Source organism: Pseudophryne corroboree, chromosome 1 (genome assembly GCF_028390025.1).
Source record: "Pseudophryne corroboree isolate aPseCor3 chromosome 1, aPseCor3.hap2, whole genome shotgun sequence".
Classification (NCBI taxonomy): Eukaryota; Metazoa; Chordata; class Amphibia; order Anura; family Myobatrachidae; genus Pseudophryne; species Pseudophryne corroboree.
The window spans coordinates 1014636981-1014658682 of NC_086444.1; the positions used below are offsets into that span (position 1 = coordinate 1014636981).

Here is a 21702-nt window from a genome sequence, read left to right on the forward strand (position 1 = left end):
CCCTGTGAAGATAGACATGTGGGGAGTGAGAGAGGGGAATGACAGGAGCAGGGGTGAGATGGGGGAGTGAGTGGAGCAGGGGTGAGATTGGGGAGTAAGAAGAGCAGGGTTGAGATGGGGGCAGTGAGAGGTGCAGGGGGTGAGAGGTACAGGGGGAGAGATGGGGGCAGTGGGAAGCGCAGGGGGTGAGATGGGGGATTGAGAAGCGCAGGGGGTGAGATGGGGAAGTGAGAAGTGCGGAGGGTGAGATGGGAAGTAAGAGGCACAGGGGGTGAGATGGGAGAGTGAGAGGTACAGGGGTGAGATAGAAGCAGGGGCTGAAAGGGTAGCAGGGAGTGAGAGGTGTAGGGGGTAAGTAAAGGAGAGAATGATGTGATCAGACACAACTGAGAGTACAGTATATATGGAGTAAGATGGTTACCTAGGATGAAGATATGGACACATGAGGAGAGTGACAGACAAAGGAAACATAAGAAAGCAGTGGGGACACATGGAAGACATAATAGAGGTGAGCAAAGGTTGTTCAACATATCTTGCTACATTGTTCACCACATCTACAATGAAACACATATTATCAAAATCGCTAAAGCTTTGGGGAGGGGGGTACTGCTGTGGGCATTGTGTGTGTAAGGGGCACTACTAGTGTGGGCATTGTGTGTCTAAATGGCACTACTACTGTGGGCATTGTATGTGTAAGGGCACTACTACTGTGGGCATTGTGTGTCTAAATGGCACTACTACTGTGGGCATTGTATGTGTAAGGGGCACTACTACTGTGGGCATTGTGTGTGTAATGGGCACTACTACTGTGGGCATTGTGTTTGTAAGGGGCACTACTACTGTGGGCATAGTGTGTCTAAATGGCACTACTACTGTGGGCATTGTGTGTCTAAATGGCACTACTACTGTGGGCATTGTATGTGTAAGGGGCACTACTACTGTGGGCATTGTGTGTGTGTAATGGACACTACTACTGTGGGCATTGTGTTTGTAAGGGGCACTACTACTGTGGGCATTGTGTGTATAAAGGACACTAGTATGTGGGGCAGTGTGAATAAGATTGCGCTGGTGTGAGGCATCATTTGAATTGGGGGTATTATTGTGTGGCCATGCCCCTTCCTTGTGAGACCACACCCCTTTTGCAACATTTGCCTTCGGCATGTGCTGATCCTTTATAATGTATGTGACATATGGCACAAATTAATAGTTTGCAGGGGAGCGCCGAACACCCTAGCACCAGCCCTGGCTCCACCTAAAAGGGGTGGGGGAGTTGTCTTTCGGTGGTGGGGAAGATGAGTTCCACCACCTCTCAAGGACCACTTTAAGCCCACATTCTATCACATGTACATCTAGTATTGCTTGTATTCTTCTATACTACAAAATGAATACAGTACGACAGTAGATGTGTGAAATTTTGTTGAACTATAAACACATGCAAATGTATTACATTTGCTTTGATTTTACATGATATTATTTCATGTGCACAACCATGTGCATCATGCACTAAAACACAGTAAATATATACAATATAATGGGCTTTTGAGCCATAGCCCTAGCTGCCAATAGATAATGTGCAAAATGCTGTTAATAATTGCTAATATTTCTAAAAAATAGCGTGTGTATGCAGTGTTGAATTTCCCATTAGGCACGTAAAGCACATGCCTAGGGGCAGCACTTTTGGACAGCGGCACTTGGAAGCATGTTTCAAAATTATCAGTAACTACAAACTATGTCCACTCTAATGTACTGTACTGTACACTATCTTCAGTTGAGTGTGAACAGGTAGGACATGGGCAGGCTGCCCCATAAACTGTCCTACTTAAATAAATATACATAATTAAAAATAAATGCATTGTCATACCTCATGGCTTGTTCTATTATTAGGTTATAGTATACTAAACTACCAGTCGCCAAAATGAGGGCTTATAATCAAGCACTCCCATATAATAAAAGGCTAGCACGGCTCCTCACCTCTATGGGGGTGTTTTGCACGCCAGTGGCCACTAGATGGGCCCAATGGAACCATTCAAGTGTTGCTCCATTCGGCGCCCACAGCCGTCGGTGCTGAGATTACTGTTATGTTGTACGTCATTTTGACGGGCTGGTAACTACTGAAAATAACTAATTTGGACAGCAGGGGTGGCCCATAGTGTTGTGCTTAGGGGTGCCGGCCCCATAACCCCTAACTTCGCCCCTGTGTGTATGTGTGTAACACTCTTTTACTCATCTTGGTCTCGCCCCTATCACCATGGTTGGTGCCATGGCATAGCAGGAACAGAGCCACAATTATGCAGTTTCCTGCAACCATGTAATTAATCCATGGTCCAACGCACTACACTGGGGATCGGGAGGGTGGGCTACTCTCCCGGGAGTCTTGGGCAACTACTTGAATCTCCCAGATTGTCTGAGTAGGTGAGTATGCATTCTGCACATTTATCCCCTTTTTATGCATCCCTTCTTTAATGTTACAGGATACCTTGGCAGGCAGCAAGGTCTTCTAATTTTTGACTTTTAAATACTGTCAGCAGTAAACACACTTTAGGGTAAATTTGCTGAAGTGCGTGGTTTTCAAATGTGGAGATGTTGCCCATAGCAAGCAACCAGAGTCTGGCTAGTATCTTCTAGAAGTTGTTAAATAAATAAGTAAAAATAAGATTTTAAACCTACCGGTAAATCTTTTTCTCGTAGTCCGTAGAGGATGCTGGGGACTCCGTAAGGACCATGGGGATAGACGGGCTCCGCAGGAGACATGGGCACTCTAAGAAAGACTTTAGGTATGGGTGTGCACTGGCTCCTCCCTCTATGCCCCTCCTCCAGACCTCAGTTAGAGAAACTGTGCCCAGAGGAGACGGACAGTACGAGGAAAGGATTTTTGTTAATCCAAGGGCAAGATTCATACCAGCCACACCAATCACACCGTATAACTTGTGATATACTAACCAGTTAACAGTATGAAAACAACATAGCATCAGTCCAAGACCGATGAAAACTATAACATAACCCTTATGTAAGCAAAACTATATACAAGTCTTGCAGAAGTAGTCCACACTTGGGATGGGCGCCCAGCATCCTCTACGGACTACGAGAAAAAGATTTGCCGGTAGGTTTAAAATCTTATTTTCTCTTACGTCCTAGAGAATGCTGGGGACTCCGTAAGGACCATGGGGATTATACCAAAGCTCCCAAACGGGCGGGAGAGTGCGGATGACTCTGCAGCACCGATTGAGCAAACAGGAGGTCCTCCTCAGCCAGGGTATCAAACTTATAGAATTTTGCAAAGGTGTTTGAACCCGACCAAGTAGCAGCTCGGCACAGCTGTAGTGCCGAGACCCCTCGGGCAGCCGCCCAAGAAGAGCCCACCTTCCTAGTGGAATGGGCCTTGACCGATTTTGGTAACGGCAATCCAGCCGTGGAATGAGCCTGCTGAATCGTGTTACCATCCAGCGAGCAATAGTCTGCTTTGAAGCAGGGGCGCCAACCTTGTTGGCCGCATATAGGACAAACAGTGCTTCTGTTTTTCTGACTCTAGCCGTTCTGGCCACGAAAATTTTCAAAGCCCTGACTACATCAAGGGACTCGGAATCCTCCAAGTCGCGCATAGCCACAGGCACCACAATAGGTTGGTTCATATGAAAAGATGACACCACCTTAGGCAAGAATTGAGGGCGGGTCCGCAATTCTGCTCTATCCATATGGAAAACTAGATAGGGGCTTTTATGAGTCAAAGCGGCCAATTCCGATACTCGCCTAGCCGAAGCCAAGGCTAACAACATGACCACTTTCCAAGTGAGATATTTCAACTCCACCGTTTTAAGTGGTTCAAACCAGTGCGACTTAAGGAAACTCAACACCACGTTAAGGTCCCAAGGCGCCACCGGAGGTACAAAATGAAGCTGAATATGCAGCACTCCCTTTACAAAAGTCTGTACTTCTGGGAGAGAAGCCAATTCCTTTTGAAAGAAAATGGATAAGGCCGAAATCTGAACCTTAATGGAGCCTAATTTTAGGCCCAAATTCACTCCAGTTTGTAGGAAGTGAAGGAAACGGCCCAGATGGAATTCTTCCGGAGGAGCATTCCTGGCCTCACACCAAGCAACATATTTTCGCCATATACGGTGATAATGTTTTAGCTGTCACGTCCTTCCTAGCCTTTATCAGAGTAGGAATGACCTCGTCCGGAATGCCCTTTTCCGCTAGGATCCGGCGTTCAACCGCCATGCCGTCAAACGCAGCCGCGGTAAGTCTTGGAACAGACAGGGCCCCTTTTGCAACAGGTCCTGTCGTAGAGAAAGAGGCCATGGATCTTCTGTGAGCATTTCCAGTAGATCCGGATACCAGGTCCTTCGTGGCCAATCTGGAACAATGAGAATTGTCTGTACTCCTCTTTTCCTTATTCTTCTCAGCACCTTTGGGATGAGAGAAAAAGGAGGAAACACATAGACCGACTGGAACACCCACGGTGTCACTAGGGCGTCTACAGCTACAGCCTGAGGGTCTTTTGATCTGGCGCAATACCTCTGCAGCTTTTTGTTGAGGCGGGATGCCATCATGTCTTTCTGGGGCAGTCCCCACTGACTTGCAATCTGTGCGAAGACTTCCTGATGAAGTCCCCACTCTCCTGGATGCAGGTCGTGTCTGCTGAGAAAGTCTGCTTCCCAGTTGTCCACTCCCGGAATGAACACTGCTGACAGTGCGCTTACATGATTTTCCGCCCAGCGAAGAATCCTGGAAGCTTCCGCCATTGCCACTCTGCTCCTTGTTCCGCCTTGGCGGTTTACATGAGCCACTGCGGTGATGTTGTCTGACTGGATCAGAACTGGTCGGTCGCGCAGTAAGGTCTCCGCTTGACGTAGGGCGTTGTATATGGCCCTCAGTTCCAGGATGTTGATGTGAAGACAAGTTTCTTGACTTGACCAAAGACCTTGGAAGTTTCTTTCCTGCGTGACTGCTCCCCAACCTCGGAGGCTCGCGTCCGTGGTCACCAGGATCCAGTCCTGAATGCCGAACCTACGGCCTTCTAGAAGGTGAGCACTCTGCAGCCACCACAGGAGAGATACCCTGGCTCTTGGGGACAGGGTGATCAACCAATGCATTTGTAGATGTGACCCGGACCACTTGTCCAATAGGTCCCATTGGAAAGTCCTCGCATGGAACCTGCCGAAGGGAATGGCTTTGTATGATGCCACCATCTTTCCCAGGACTCGAGTGCAATGATGCACTGACACCTTTTTTGGCTTCAATAAGTTCCTGACTAGAGTCATGAGTCCCTGAGCTTTTTCTATCGGAAGATAAACCCTTTTCTGGTCTGTAACCAGAATCAAGCCCAAGAAAGTCAGACGAGTCGTAGGAACCAACTGCGACTTCGGGATATTGAGAATCCAGCCGTGTTGCTGTAACACCTTCAGTGAAAGTGACACGCTGTTCAGTAACTGCTCTCTTGATCTCGCTTTTATGAGGAGATCGTCCAAGTACGGGATAATTGTGACACCTTGCTTGCGCCTTCCAGGCTGGCGATGACCGCTCTGAGCGATTCCATCTTGAACTTGAACCTTTTCAAGTATAGGTTCAGGGATTTTAAATTTAAAATGGGTCTGACCGAACCATCCGGTTTCGGGACCACAAATAGGGTTGAGTAATATCCCCTCCCTTGTTGAAGCAGGGGAACCTTGACCACCACCTGTTAAAGATACAATTTGTGAATTGCATTTAACACTTCTCCCTTTCCGGGGGAGAAGCTGGTAGGGCCGATTTGAAAAACCGGCGAGGAGGCACCTCTTCGAATTCCAGCTTGTAACCCTGGGAAACAATTTCTATTGCCCAGGGATCCACCTGTGAGTGAACCCAGATGTGGCTGAAAACTCGAAGACGTGCCCCCACTGGGGCGGACTCCTGTAGCGGAGCCCCAGCGTCATGCAGTGGATTTTGTAGAGGCCGGGGAGGACTTCTGTTCCTGGGAACTAGCTGTGTTGTGCAGCTTTTTTCCTCTGCCCTTACCTCTGGCAAGAAAGGACGCACCTCGCACTTTCTTGTTTCTTTGTGATTGAAAGGACTGCATTTGCTAATGTGGCGCTTTCTTAGGCTGTGAGGGAATATAAGGTAGAAAATTTTATTTACCAGCTGTAGCTGTGGAGACCAGGTCCGAGAGACCTTCCCCAAACAATTCCTCACCCTTGTAAGGTAAAACCTCCATATGCCTCTTTGAGTCGGCATCACCTGTCCATTGCCGGGTCCATAGGACTCGTCTAGCAGAAATGGACATCGCGTTGATTCTAGAACCCAGTAGACTAATGTCTCTTTGAGCATCTCTCATATATAAGACCGCATCTTTTATATGCCCTAGGGTCAATAAAATGGTATCCTTATCTAGGGTCTCAAAATCCGCTGATAAGGTATCTGTCCATGCTGCTACCGCGCTACAAACCCAGGCCGACGCAATCGCCGGTCTGAGTAAGGTACCAGAATGTGTGTAAATGGACTTCAAGATAACCTCCTGCTTGCGGTCAGCAGGGTACCTGAGGGTAGCCGTATCTTGGGATGACAGCGCTACCTTTTTGGATAAGCGTGTTAATGCCTTGTCCACCCTAGGGGAGGATTCCCACCGTATCCTGTCCGTTGGCGGGAAGGGATACGCCATAAGAATCCTTTTGGGAATCTGCAGTTTTTTGTCTGGAGATTCCCAAGCTTTTTCACATAATTCGTTCAACTCATGTGAGGGGGGAAAGGTTACCTCAGGTTTCTTTCCCTTATACATGTGTACCCTCGTGTCAGGGACAGGGGGTTCCTCTGTGATATGCAAAACATCTTTTATTGCAATGATCATATATCGAATACATTTAGCCACTTTTGGCTGTAATTTTACATCATCGTAGTCGACACTGGAGTCAGAATCCGTGTCGGTATCTGTGTCTACAATTTGGGATAGTGGGCGCTTTTGAGACACCGAAGGTCCCTGCGACATAGGGACAGACATGAGTTGACTCGCTGGCTGTTCCCTAGCTTCGGCTTTATCTAATCTTTTGTGCAATAAATTTACATTAGCACTTAAAACCTTCCACATATCCATCCAGTCAGGTGTCGGCGTTGTCGACGGAGACACCACACTCATTCTCTCCTCCTCCTCCCCCTGAAAGCCTTCTACCTCAGACATGTTGACACACGCGTACTGACACACAACACACTCAGGGAATCCTGGAGAGACAGAGAGAGAGAGTATGCCAGCACACATCCAGCGCTATATGACCCAGGAAAAAACACTATATAAATATATGTTTACCCAGTAGCGCTGTTTGTACATATATAAATGCGCCAAATTATGCGCCCCCCCCTTCTTCAAAACCCTCTTTCACCGTGGTTAAGCAGGGGAGAGTCCGGGGAGCTTCCTCTCAGCGCCGTGCTGTGGAGAAAATGGCGCTCAAATATACTGAAAACTGGCGGGGGCTCATTATATATACAGTGCCCAACTGTATATATACCTATTTTTGCTAGAAAGAGGTTTAAATGCTGCCCAGGGCGCCCCCCCCTGCGCCCTGCACCCTTACAGTGACTGCCGTGTGTGAGGTGTATGGGAGCAATGGCGCACAGCTTCACCGCTGTGCGTTACCTCAGTGAAGATCATGAAGTCTTCTGCCGCCTCTGAAGTCTTCTTTTCTTCTCATACTCACCCAGCTTCTATCTTCCGGCTCTGTGAGGAGGACGGCGGCGCGGCTCCGGGACGGACGGCGAGGGTGAGACCTGCGTACCGATCCCTCTGGAGCTAATGGTGTCCAGTAGCCTAAGAAGCAGAGCCTTGAAACTCACAGAAGTAGGTCTGCTTCTCTCTCCTCAGTCCCTCGATGCAGGGAGTCTGTTGACAGCAGGCTCCCTGAAAATAAAAAACCTAACAAAATACTTTCTGACAGGAAACTCAGGAGAGCTCCCTGTAATGCACCCAGTCTCCTCTGGGCACAGTAGTAAACTGAGGTCTGGAGGAGGGGCATAGAGGGAGCAGCCAGTGCACACCCATACCTAAAGTCTTTCTTAAAGTGCCCATGTCTCCTGCGGAGCCCGTCTATCCCCATGGTCCTTACGGAGTCCCCAGCATCCTCTAGGACGTAAGAGAAATGTAATTGGTTGCTACGGGCCACATCTCCACATTCAAAAACCCGCACTTTAGTACATATAGTATTTAGTGCATTGCTGGCAAGCTGGGCTCCTTTCTGCGCATCCAGGATCTGGAATTATTGGGCTCAGGTTTCTAGCGCACATTCAAGTAAAAAATATAAATAGAAAAATGATTTTTTTTTTAAATATATAAAAAGGAGGATTTTTGTTGTATAATAAAAAATAATGGATTTTTTTTAATTTAGTTTACCACATCTGCTATTGCCAGCTGCAGATTCCCTGTTGCAGCTACTGCCAACTATAGAGCTTGATAAATTGGCAGAAGCAGGTGTGTTAAGGGGGGTACTCACTGAGAGATCCATGCTTAAAATCTAAGCAATCTGACTAGATTGCTTAGATTTTAAGCACAGATCACTCGTGTATAGCCCCCACAGCGGACCGCGCATCGCTATCGACTGTGCTAGATTGGCCTGCATGCAGGCTCAATCTAGCACGTCACTCAATTCACCCGCTGGGTGAAATGAGCGGCCCCCCGTCCTCCCCCGCATCGCTCAGCACACATCGCGCTGTGCTGAGCGACGGGAGAGATGTGTGCTGAACGGTTCGCTCAGCACACATCTCTCCCGTGTATATGGGCCTTTAGTTAAATAGACATTATTGTTTTATTTATGTATATATATATAAATTAATTAATTAATTAATGTAGTTATTTATTTATATTAAACAACACCAGCAGCAAGCAGGAAGGCAGTTGCTATTTGCCCAACCGCATGCTGAGACTTAGGAGTCAGTTCTCTGGTAGTGGACGAGAACCTCTTCCTTCCTCTTTCTGGAGTTATTTCACAGGCTTACCTGATATCTTCTGGTGTTTCTGTGCCCTGTTTATGTTTTCATTTGACTGCTGTATGAACCTGGCATTTCTGACTACTTGGTTTGATTTTGACCCATTGCATTTGCTATATGACTTCTGGCTCTAGACCCAGATCTGTCTGACAATTCTCTTGATTTGACAGCATCCTTTGGCTATTATATATCTGTCTTCCTACAGCAGGCATGTCCAAACTGCGGCCCTCCAGCTGTTGTGAAACTACATATCCCAGCATGCCCTGACACAGTTTTGCTGTCAGAGAATGCTAAAGCTGTGTCAGGGCATGCTGGGATGTGTAGTTTCTCAACAGCTGGAGGGCCGCAGTTTGGACATGCCTGTCCTACAGTATATCTAGAAGTTATAATCTCTCTCTGCAGATTTTCCATGATGTCCATTCATTTTAGTTCCTACTTGGGGGTATATTTACTAAGGTCCCGATTTTGACCGAGATGCCGTTTTTTCATCAAAGTGTCATCTCGGTAATTTACTAAACTCAAATCACGGCAGTGATGAGGGCATTCGTAATTTTTGGGTAGTCCATGAAAATAATTACGAATGAATACACCATCGGTCAAAACGCGGCTGTTTAAGTATGAATCTCGGTCATTTACTAAGAAGTGCAAAGCAAAAAAAAATAAAACACTGCCGTGAAAAATTACAACTCGTAAAAAAGTGCTAAAAAAAACCAGACCTGCTTTTTTAATCCGTGATTGTATAGGCATGCAGGGATCCATGAGATCCGTGCATGTATATCAGTGGGAAGGGGTGGGAAAGTGGTTATTTTCTTTAAAAAAATTGCGTGGGGTCCCCCCTCCTAAGCATAACCAGCCTCGGGCTCTTTGAGCCGATCCTGGTTGCAGAAATATGGGGGGAAAATTGACAGGGGTTCCCCCATATTTAAGCAACCAGCATCGGGCTCTGCGCCTGGTCCTGGTTCCAAAAATACGGGGGACAAAAAGAGTAAGGGTCCCCCGTATTTTTAAAACCAGCACCGGGCTCCACTAGCTGGACAGATAATGCCACAGCCGGGGGTCACTTTTATATAGTGCCCTGCGGCCGTGGCATCAAATATCCAACTAGTCACCCCTGGCCGGGGTACCCTGGGGGAGTGGGGACCCTTTCAATCAAGGGGTCCCCCCCCCCAGCCACCCAAGGGCCAGGGGTGAAGCCCGAGGCTGTCCCCCCCATCCAATTGGCTGCGGATGGGGGTCTGATAGCCTTTTGTGAAAATGAAAAGATATTGTTTTTAGTAGCAGTACTACAAGGCCCAGCAAGCCTCCCCCGCATGCTGGTACTTGGAGAACCACAAGTACCAGCATGCGGCGGAAAAACGGGCCCGCTGGTACCTGTAGTACTACTACTAAAAAAATACCCAAAAAAAGACAAGACACACACACCTTGAAAGTAAAGATTTATTACATACATCCACACAAACATACAAACATACTTACCTATGGCCCCACGCAGGTCGGTCCTCTTCTCCAGTAGAATCCAAGGGGTACCTGTTGAATAAATTATACTCACCAGCTCCAGGGTCCCAGGCTCCTCGTAGCATCCATTTGTAATCCACGTACTTGAATAAAATAAAAAAACGGACACCCGAGCCACGCACTGAAAGGGGACCCATGTTTGCACATGGGTCCCCTTTCCCCGACTGCCAGAAACCCACTCTGACTTCTGTCTAACTGGGTTTCTTCAGCCAATCAGGAAGCGCCACGTTGTAGCACCCTCCTGATCGGCTGTGTGCTCCTGTACTGACTGACAGGCAGCACACGGCAGTGTTACAATGTAGCGCCTATGCGCTCCATTGTAACCAATGGTGGGAACTTTCTGCCCTGCGGTTGACCGAAAGTGACCTCACCGCTGAGCAGAAAGTTCCCACCATTGGTTACAATGGAGCGCATAGGCGCTACATTGTAACACTGCCGCGTGCTGCCTGTCAGTCAGTACAGGAGCACACAGCCGATCAGGAGGGTGCTACAACGTGGCGCTCCCTGATTGGCTGAAGAAACCCACTTAGACAGAAGTCAGAGTGGGTTTCTGGCAGTCGGGGAAAGGGGACCCATGTGCAAACATGGGTCCCCTTTCAGTGCGTGGCTCGGGTGTCCGTTTTTTTATTTTATTCAAGTACGTGGATTACAAATGGATGCTACGAGGAGCCTGGGACCCTGGAGCTGGTGAGTATAATTTATTCAACAGGTACCCCTTGGATTCTACTGGAGAAGAGGACCGACCTGCGTGGGGCCATAGGTAAGTATGTTTGTATGTTTGTGTGGATGTATGTAATAAATCTTTACTTTCAAGGTGTGTGTGTCTTGTCTTTTTTTGGGTATTTTTTTAGTAGTAGTACTACAGGTACCAGCGGGCCCGTTTTTCCGCCGCATGCTGGTACTTGTGGTTCTCCAAGTACCAGCATGCGGGGGAGGCTTGCTGGGCCTTGTAGTACTGCTACTAAAAACAATATCTTTTAATTTTCACAAAAGGCTATCAGCCCCCCATCCGCAGCCAATTGGATGGGGGGGACAGCCTCGGGCTTCACCCCTGGCCCTTGGGTGGCTGGGGGGGACCCCTTGATTGAAGGGGTCCCCACTCCCCCAGGGTACCCCGCCCAGGGGTGACTAGTTGGATATTTGATGCCACGGCCGCAGGGCACTATATAAAAGTGACCCCCGGCTGTGGCATTATCTGTCCAGCTAGTGGAGCCCGGTGCTGGTTTTAAAAATACGGGGGACCCCTACTCTTTTTGTCCCCCGTATTTTTGGAACCAGGACCAGGCGCAGAGCCCGATGCTGGTTGCTTAAATATGGGGGAACCCCTGTCAATTTTTTTCCCATATTTCTGCAACCAGGATCGGCTCAAAGAGCCCGAGGCTGGTTATGCTTAGGAGGGGGGACCCCACGCAATTTTTTTTTAAGTTTTACAGTGTTTTTTTAAATAAAAAAAATAAAAAATTAACCCCAGCACGGATCACACAGATCCGGCCGAGATTCATTTTGAAAAAGTCGGCAGTGTTTTGCTAATCACTGCCGTAAAAAACAGAAAAAAAACACGAATGACATCGACATCGGAAAACCCGAAAAGGCAAAATACGGCAGCTTAGTAAATTAGTCGTAATCAATTCAAAAAGTTGCAATTTTACACTGTCGATGTCATTCGTGATTGATCTTTGACCTTTTTCGGAAAAATACGAATTTTAGTAAATATACCCCTTGGAATACAATTTTCTTTCAGTTCCTTTTGCACTTTAAAAGACTTGCATTGCTTTTTTAAGTATCATTAGAACAACCACCAAGTACCACTGGGATATAATGATGGCCATTGTAGGTGGGTTGGACAAGTTGCATCCTTTTGCCGTGCCCTGCATTGCAGTGATGCAATCAACTCATCATGCAGAGTGGCGGGGCTAAATTAACTCAACATCATGTTCCCTGATCTGCCTATTTTACTAGGAAGCGAGCAGGATATGAAAGGGTGCCCTGTGCTTCAAGAGTCTGTGGGACTCTCCCAAAATTTGGGAGTCTCCCGGATGTTCCAGGAGAATGGTCAAGTATCGGTTATAATCCCTTTTTTTACTGTTGCCTCTCCAAAAAAAATCTTGGTTAAAGTTGTCTCATCATTACAGATTAAGGGAGACATGCAGTGGCGTAACTACTGCCCCCACAGCCCTCGCGGTGGCTTGGAGGCGAGGGGCTGCGGGGGCGCCACTGATTTAGCGCAGATTGACATGCGGACGAGCCGTCCGCATGTCAATCTGCGGTCTCCTCCTTCCCGCCGCTGCTGTAAGGAGGGACACGGAGGGCACAGCGCGCACCTCTCCTGTGTCCCTCCTGGGTCTCCGGCGGGTTTAATAAAGGAAGTGCCGTTCGTGAGCTCCGATTGGCTCACGAACCGGCACTTCCTTTAACAGACCCGCCAGAGACACAGGAGAGGCGCGCGATCCGTGTCCCTCCAGCACAAAACAGTGGGGGATCGGGGGGGGGGGGCACACTGGGGGAGCATGGGGGGCACTGGGGGTGCATATGTGGCACAGGGGCAGGGGGCTTATGTGGCACTGGGGGCATATGTGGCACAGGGGGAGGGGGGCTTATGTGGCACTGGGGGCATATGTGGCACTGGGGGGGTATATGTGTACCTGGCACATGGGGGGGGAGGGGGCTGTATTTGGCACTGGGGGCGTGTGAGTACCTGGCACTGTGGGGGAATATCTGGCACTGGGGGCATATGTGGCACTGGGGGGGGGGGTATATGTGTACCTGACATATGGGGTGGGGGGGCTATATTTGGCACTGGGGGCATGTGAGTACCTGGCACTGTGGGGGAATATCTGGCACTGGGGGCATATGTGGCATTGGGAGAGCACAGCCCTAGCAACAAGCACTACCCCCTGGCAACGAGCATGACACCCAGTGCATGAAACCCCTGGTAATGAGCATGACACCCAGTGCATTAAACCCCTGGCAACGAGCATGACACCCAGTGCATGAAACCCCTGGCAACGAGCATGACACCCTGAGCATGAATACCCCTGGCACCGTGCATGGAACCAAGAGCATGAAACCCCTGGCAACGAGCAGGTAATTTAAAAGTAATTAGAAGCCTTACTGTAGGACTTAATGTGTAATGGGCATTACGGTGTGTGGCATAATGTATCACGGACATTGCGGTGTGTGTCATAATGTGTCACAGGCATTACGGTGTGTGGCATACTATATCACGGGCATTGTGGTACGTGGTATAATGTCTCAGGGGCATTGCAGTGTGGCATAATGTATAATGGGCATTGCAGTGTGTGGCATAGGGTATAACGGGCATTGCAGTATGTGTCACAGGCATTACGGTGTATGGTATACTATATCACGGGCATTGTGATATATGGTATAATGTCTCAGGGTCATTGCAGTGTGTGGCATAATGTATCACGGACATTGCAGTGTGTGTCATAATGTGTCAGGCATTACGGTGTGTTGTATACTATATCACGAGCATTGTGGTATGTGGTATAATGTCTCAGGGTCATTGCGGTGTGTGTCATAATGTGTCACAGACATTGTATGTGCTATAATGTATCAGGGGCATTGCAGTGTGTAGCATAATGTATAACGGCATTGCGATTCCTGTCATAATGTGTCACAGGCATTACGGTGTGTGCATTATTGTGTGTGGCATAATGTCTAAGGGCCATTGCAGTATGTGGCATAATGTATACTGGGCATTACTATAAGGAGGAAAAATGACAAATAATGTAAGGGGCATGAATCAGGATTATTTCTCTTTCCTGTGGTGGCTAACGTCTGGGCGTGCAGGTTGCAAAACTGGGGTATGAGGTAGTCTTTTTCTGCAATGCCACGCCCCTTTATGTGAAGCCACGCCCATTTCAACGAAGCCACACCCCTTTTGCGGTGCGCACATGTTTATCCCTTTTCTAGTGCCAATTATGGGGGATGGGGGGGGGCGCCGAACAATTTTTTGGCTTGGGGGAGAAAAATTTCTAGTTACGCCACTGGAGACATGTACTAAGCAGTGATAAAAGTGGAGAAGTGAGCCAGTGGAGAAGTTGCCCCATCAACCAATCAGCTGCTCTGTATAATTGTATAATATGCAAATTATAGATGTTACTTCAGTGTTGATTGGTTGCCATGGGCAACTTCTCCACTGACTCACTTCTCCGCTCTTATCACTGCTTAGTAAATGTCCCCCTAAGGCCCATATGCTGTAAGCACCGCTACAGTTCACCAGGCAACAATAGGGTACAAATAAACATCTTTCTCAATCATAGCAGTTTTTCAAGAAACACATAGAAAATGCACAAAAATAGGTGTATGTTGAAAAAAAAAAAAATACTAAAGAAATATAAACAAACAAAATGACACCTATTAAACACGGCAGTTGCCAGGATACTGACAGTGTCTGTATATAAGTGCTGTGTGTGACACAATACTCATGCGTTTTTCTTGCATCCTTTAGGAAGGCTGCATTATCCTGTGAGCAGACAGGGTCCCTCCATCTCTCTAGTGAACTGAGTTTTTGCTGGAGAGAAAGCAGGATACAGCAGTCTTCTAGAAGCAGCTGAAATCTGGAATGGACATGGAAATCCTTAAGTGGTTCACAAAATATGATACATATGCGAAGGTAGGGATTCTTCTTCCAGATGTTGAGCGATGCACAGTATATTTCCTTTGTGTATTCCAGAAAAGGAAGGATCTGTATTCTTTTATAGGCTGCTGCTTTTTCATGACAGCATTTTAGTTTTAAAATTGCTATAAATGGTAACAGAGGAGAGCAGAATTTATTGCTGAAGAAGCTGGTTAGAAATCACAATGGCTATTTCTGCTTTCTTCCATCTCCGTGGTAACTGCAATAATCTTTGATATCAGCTGCTGTTGCACTGCAAATATATTAATGCTATCCTGGATAGGTTACGAGGCATGTTTGTTATTCCTGTGAGGTATACTGCATGTGATCTAAAACAAGATGCAGCCACTCAGCGAGAAGAAATAGGTGCCTACCAGGATTACACTGCTGAAAGCTTTTATTTTTAATGTATTTCATAATATATTTGTCCAGCCCTCTGCTGCCATTTTGTCCAGCGTGTTCTGATGAATGGTGTTTCCAGTTACTTACTATGTGCATGTCAGTTGGTCTGGAAATTGTTGCATCTAAGATAACACAATATTTTGTATCCATTTTGCTGACAAGTGAGACAGCAGCTTACGATGGAACAGCTGCAGAACTGCACAACATGCGTTGTATACTCTCCTCATTTGTTCTACTTCTTTATAAGCAGCTGTATTTGATAGTTAAAATAAACTGTATAACCTTTTTACCTTTAGCCTCAGTTCTATTTGTTTCTTTAATATACTGTATATCTAATTTTTATGCAGGTAAATGAGCCATGATATAAATGTAATTAAAGACTGACCTTTTTATAGCTTTTGAGGACCAGAGTGTCCTGAATCTGTTGCTCCCCTTTACATCTGGGTGTATAACTAGGGTCAGAGTCAGGGGCGAGTTTGTGGGCCACATAGCCAGGGCAGTAGAGAGCCTGGCTGGGCCAAAGTACTTTTCCGGGGGCGTGGCCTAATCACAGGAGGCATGGTCATGCACCTTTAGAAAAAAACAATTGTATTTTAAGCACCTTCATGACCACACTGCAACCCAGCACACAGCAGTGTGTGCTGGGCTGAGGAGAAGAGCTGCAGCTGCTGCTGCTGCCAGGTAGGGGGAGGGGGCCCGGGGCCCTCACTGGGCCCCTCCATCAACCCTGGGCCCGGGTAATTTGTACCCCCCCCCTCTCTCGGCACCACTACCCATAGCAACATTTTGAAGGTGCGCCTGACCTAATGCTTCTAGAGAGACATCTCTCCGCAGCAGTTGTTAATGTTATGACCCATAATAGTGGCCTACTTTATTTTATTAACCATGGTAGGGCCCTAGTTTATTTTATGAACCATAGTAGTGCCCTAGTTTATTTTATGAACCATAGTGGTGCCCTAGTTTATTTTATGAACCATAGTGGTGGCCTAGTTTATTTTATGAACCATAGTGGTGGCCTAGTTTATTTTATGAACCATAGTAGTGCCCTAGTTTATTTTATGAACCATAGTGGTGCCCTAGTTTATTTTATGAACCATAGTGGTGGCCTAGTTTATTTTATGAACCATAGTGGTGCCCTAGTTGATTTTATGAACCATAGTGGTGCCCTAGTTTATTTTATGAACCATAGTAGTGCCCTAGTTGATTTTATGAACCATAGTGGTGCCCTAGTTGATTTTGTGAACCATAGTGGTGCCCTAGTTTATTTTATGAACCATAGTGGTGCCCTAGTTTATTTTATGAACCATAGGGGTGCCCTAGTTTATTTTAACCATAGTAGTGCTCTAGTTTATTTTATGAACCACAGTAGTGCCCTAGTTTATTTTATTAACCATACTAGTTTATTTCATACTTGTCTACTCTGCTGTAATGGCCGAGAGGCTCCCGAAAATTGGGTGGCACTCCCGGCCCCCTGGAAGAGAAGACAAGTCTCCCGGAGATGGTCAGATGGCCACTCCCACCCTGGATCCGCCCACACTCCCCCGCATACCCCTCGCTTGTAGACCAAAAGGGGATGGTTCGATGACGTTCTGCTGAATCATGCCACTGTAGCTCCGCCCCACTTTTTAAATGCCAGTATTCTGGGGCTTGTAAAGTGGGGCCGGAGCCTCGTTAAAGTGATCACATCTTCACGCCTCCGCATCGCCCACATACACCGAGTCCCGACGTTTGGGTCGTGAGACCGTGCCCCTCCCACTAAGCCACATCCCATCCTGCAGGGCCACATCCCCGTTTTCACAGCCGTCGGGACCAGGTGTCATCAGAAGCAGTGACGCCCCTGTGTAGGACCCAAGGCAAAAGTACGCAAGGGCTCCTATGTATCGCCCAATGGTGAAAACTGTATACAACACATGTAACTGTGACAGGGAAGGTGGGCCCCTCTCAGCTCTGGACCCCCTAGCAGCTGTACTCCCTGCACCTACTGTAGCTATGCCCTTGGTCATTATTGCATTCATGTTTTGTACACAAGAACGAACAGAAGAGATGAAGAGTGTTAGAATGACTTGTAGCCCTTAGAATTTTAACAGTAGCACATATTCAATCACATCAGACAAGTACAATGTGTCTAAGAGGCATATTAATACCCCTTTTTCACTTAAAACGCGAGTTGCAGCCGGAAGCCTGACACGGGTGCTACCAGGCTGCGACCCGCGTCAGCCCCCTTTCTTTCTGCAGTCACCAATTGGTATATTGCTGGGTTGGTTACAGTGCTGGTGATGCGATGGGGGCGGCGCTGGGAGATCACATGATCTCCCAGCGCCGCCCTTCCATACAGTGTACACGGGAAACGGGTCGTATCAACCCGTCTTCCGTTTACACAGCACAGTTTGCTGGGTTGAACTCGTGTTCAACCCTGCAAGCTACCCGAGTTGGAATACCGGGTCACTCGACCCGGATTATTCCAACTCGGCCCTTTTACACCAGCCAGCAACACGGGTTATGCGCGTTCATGTGCAATAACCCGTGTTATATGCTGGTTGGTGTAAAAGGGGTATTATTAAGATAAAATTACAGCTGTTGTCAGAGTGTTGCAGCTGTTGTCAGCTATTTATGATACCTGAGTAGTCTCTCTCTTTAGGATCACAAAAACGGACCCCATAGATTTCTATGAGGACTATGAAATGTCCCATTTACCAAGCACTGTAAAGCTGAGCATTAGCCATTGTAGGCTACAGATTACATTTCTCATTTTTTAGTAGTGTCTCTCCCCACTTTATGCTCACATGTTTGATGCATGAGTGCATTAACTGAGCCGATCTGAACCCGGAAGTAAAGTGTATAGCATTATCTTTTACAATACTATTTACCCTTCACCAGGACGGGCTCTTATTGGAGGCCATCAACTGGCTGTCATGAGCCCCTTTATAAATATCCACTGAAAAAAACAAACTTTCAAAATTGCAGTGACATGTGAAATGTTAATTTTTGGAGACACAGCACAAATATTGATAAATAGGCCTTTATGTGCTAGATTGCAGCAGGACGGGCTAAGCCAACATATCAACATACTGTATAACCAATCCGAGTAACTAAATATTAACAACAACGAATATTACAGGTTGAGTATCCCATATCCAAATATCCGAAATACGGAATATTCCGAAATACGGACTTTTTTGAGCGAGAGTGAGATAGTGAAACTTTTGTTTTCTGATGGCTCAATGTACACAAACTTTGCTTAATACACACAGTTATTAAAAATATTGTATTAAATGACCTTCAGACTGTGTATATAAGGTGTATATGAAATATAAATGAATTCTGTGAATGTAGACACTTTGTTTAATGCACAAAGTTTTAAAAAATATTGGCTAAAATTACCTTCAGGTTGTGTGTATAAGGTGCATATAAAACATAAATGCATTCTGTGCTTAGATTTAGGTCCCATTGCCATGATATCTCATTATGGTATGCAATTATTCCAAAATACAGAAAAATCCGATATCCAAAATACCTCTGGTCCCAAGCATTTTGGATAAGGGATACTCAACCTGTATTACTTTATTGTGAAACTGGTGTCAAGCACACTTCATAATGAATTAAAGCTTATACAGCATCATATTGTTACATGTAGGCTGCAAAGTTTTGACGTTTTGGACACTCACTGTCCACTACCGCTGGCTGTTGTATCATAGCAGAGCAGCGGCAGTAGAACGTTATGCAAGGAGAGAGTAGACTGCAGCTGCTCAGTGGCAGATACTGGGCTGGTCCCAGGCTATCCCTGCACATGTGCTCCCTCTCCAACTTTTCCCCCCATGGAACACTACAGCCTGAGTGTGGGGTGTCATGACAGTTCCCGAACAGTTGGAGTAATGATTTATTACAGCAGCCAGCATTAGTGGACATGTAGGTCACACTGGCAGTATGCTTCGGCCTGGGGGCTTCCCCGAGGGAGAGGGTCAGTGGGGCTTATCCCTTGTGCCTCCGCTTAACCTAGCTCTGTGGCATGCACTGCCATCATTCATTCTAAATGCTGCTGCAAGGCTAATCTTCCTCGCTAGACATTCATCGGCTGTAGGAACACTCTGTCAGTCCCTCCATTGGTTACCTGTATTCTACTCAGAGGTATAACTCTGGGAGGCAATTGAGTCAGCTGCCGCCGGGCACCTGCTCTGAAGAGGGGCACCTTTCCTCCTGTTCCGTGTGTTCAGGGACAATTAAGTTAATTGTCAGCGCCCGCTATCTCTTCCATGGCCAACTCCCTGTCTCTCAGACCCTGCACCCTCTTTATTATAGATACACATTTTACAAGTGTCATACCCAGGATTAGAACCCACGACCTGTTACAATGGAAGCAGACACCTTACTGATGGAGCTATTTGCTCCTGTATAGGAGGCATGAGAATTCTAACTATATGAAGTTACTTCTCTGGAAATTACAAGTAACTTCATATAGTTAGAATTCTCATGTTTCCTATACTGTAGCAAATAGCTCTGATGATATGAATCTGGTATATTATCATGCATGCACTTACAGTATTTACTATAAATATTTATACATGGGCCGAGACCATACAGTGCACTCTCTAAAGATGTGTAAACACGGTAAGATTTTTTCTTACGATTTTGACTGTATATATATATATATATATATATATATATATATATATGTGCAAATAGCTGGTGCGGCACTCCAGGCAGGCCCGGCGCTACCCGCTCAGCAAGGTCTGCAAAGGTCTGCAAAGCAGGGAGGCGCCGGGTGGGAGAGGCGCTGTCCCCGCTCTGCTACCTTGCTGGCCCGCAGTGCTGCTGTCTGCTGCCGCAGGCTCTGCCTGTCAAAGTGACAAGCAGCGCCGGCAGAACAAACATAAATTCTCCTCCAGTGTGCTGTGTGTGAGCCTGTCAGGTGCCTCCCCCTTCCTTCTCCTCTACGGCTTGCTCCTCCGAGCTGCACCTAGCTGGAAGACAGGTAGCAGTGCGCGCACCAGCACCCCCGCGCCCCCCCCCCCCCCCCCCCCATACCCCCTTCTCCTGAGTCTCCTCTCTGTCACTGAGGAGACACAGCAGTTTTCAGCAGCCTCCCTCCCTTCCCATCAGTGCTGGATTCACGGGGCACCGATAAACAGGAAGTCACATGATGCACAGGAGGAGCCAGCCAGAAGAGGAGCAGCGGTGCAGTGTAGCAGCCTGCAGCACCACAGGCACACATAGGAGCAGAGGCCCAGCTAAGTCTCAGGTAAATTCTGCTGCAGATAAATGAAGGAAGGGGGAGGGGAGGGGGGGGGGGGGGGGTGCGAGGGAAGAAGGGGAAGGTGTTAAAGTGTCATATTCATGTGTTTTTTTTGGGGGGAGGAGTGACATTTTAACATGTGCTTGGGGGGTAATGTCATAGTAATGTGTTTTGGGGGGGGTAGTGTCACTGTCATGTTATTGTGTGCTGGAAAGGGGGGTAGTGTTATATTAATATAAGCTGGGGGTAATGTCATTTTAATGTGTTTTTTTGGGGGGTGGGTGGGTTGTATTATATTTGTTTTTTTTGGGGGGGTAGTGTCATATTAATGTGTGCTAGAGAGTTGCATATTAATGGGGGGGGAGATAAAGTGTCCTATTCAGTGGCGTAACTACTGCCCCCGCAGCCACTGTGGAGGCTAGGAGGCGCAGGGCTACGGGGGCACTGCCACTAATTCAGAGCAGATTGGCATGCAGACTAGTCGTCCGCATGTCAATCTGCTAAATGTCCCTTCCAAAATGGCCGCCGCCATGGAGGAGACATGCTAGAGGTCATACTTGACCTCTAGCGTCTAGGAAGTGCCGGGAGTGCATAGCGCTGGCCGCGCCCGGCGGCACCCTGCAGGCTGCAGCCCTGCCAACTTGCTACCCTGGCGCGGCGGCAGCAGCAGCAACAGGGGGATCGGCAGCAGTGCACACGGCACACTAAACAGCGGGGAGCGGTTTGGGCAGCATTACTCCCCATGACACCCAGTGCGTGAAACTCCTGGCAACGAGCATAACACCCAGCGCATGAAACCCCTGGCAACAAGCATGACACCCTGAGCATGAAAAGCCCTGGCACCATGCATGGAACCAAGATCATGAAACCCTTGGCAACGATCAGGTAATTTAAAAGTAATTAGAAGCCGAACTGTAGGGCTTAATGTGTAGTGGGCATTGTGGTGTGTGGCATAATGTATCACGGACAT

The 21702-nt window shown here is 47.4% G+C and overlaps 1 protein-coding gene across 5 annotated transcripts in view; it reads left to right on the plus strand.

Moving 5' to 3' along the window:
• WDR17 (WD repeat domain 17) overlaps nucleotides 1–21702 on the plus strand; it is a 296790-nt gene that overhangs the window by 81676 nt on the left and 193412 nt on the right. For 4 of the 5 annotated variants that reach the window (XM_063920653.1, XM_063920655.1, XM_063920654.1 and 1 more), the window contains exon 1: nucleotides 14937–15097. The exons of the other annotated variant lie outside the window; for it this stretch is intronic. In XM_063920653.1, the coding sequence (XP_063776723.1) occupies nucleotides 15047–15097 (51 nt within the window). In that variant the 5' untranslated portion in view covers nucleotides 14937–15046. Of the gene's footprint in view, nucleotides 1–14936; nucleotides 15098–21702 lie in introns of those variants that run through there. 5 annotated transcript variants of the gene reach the window in all.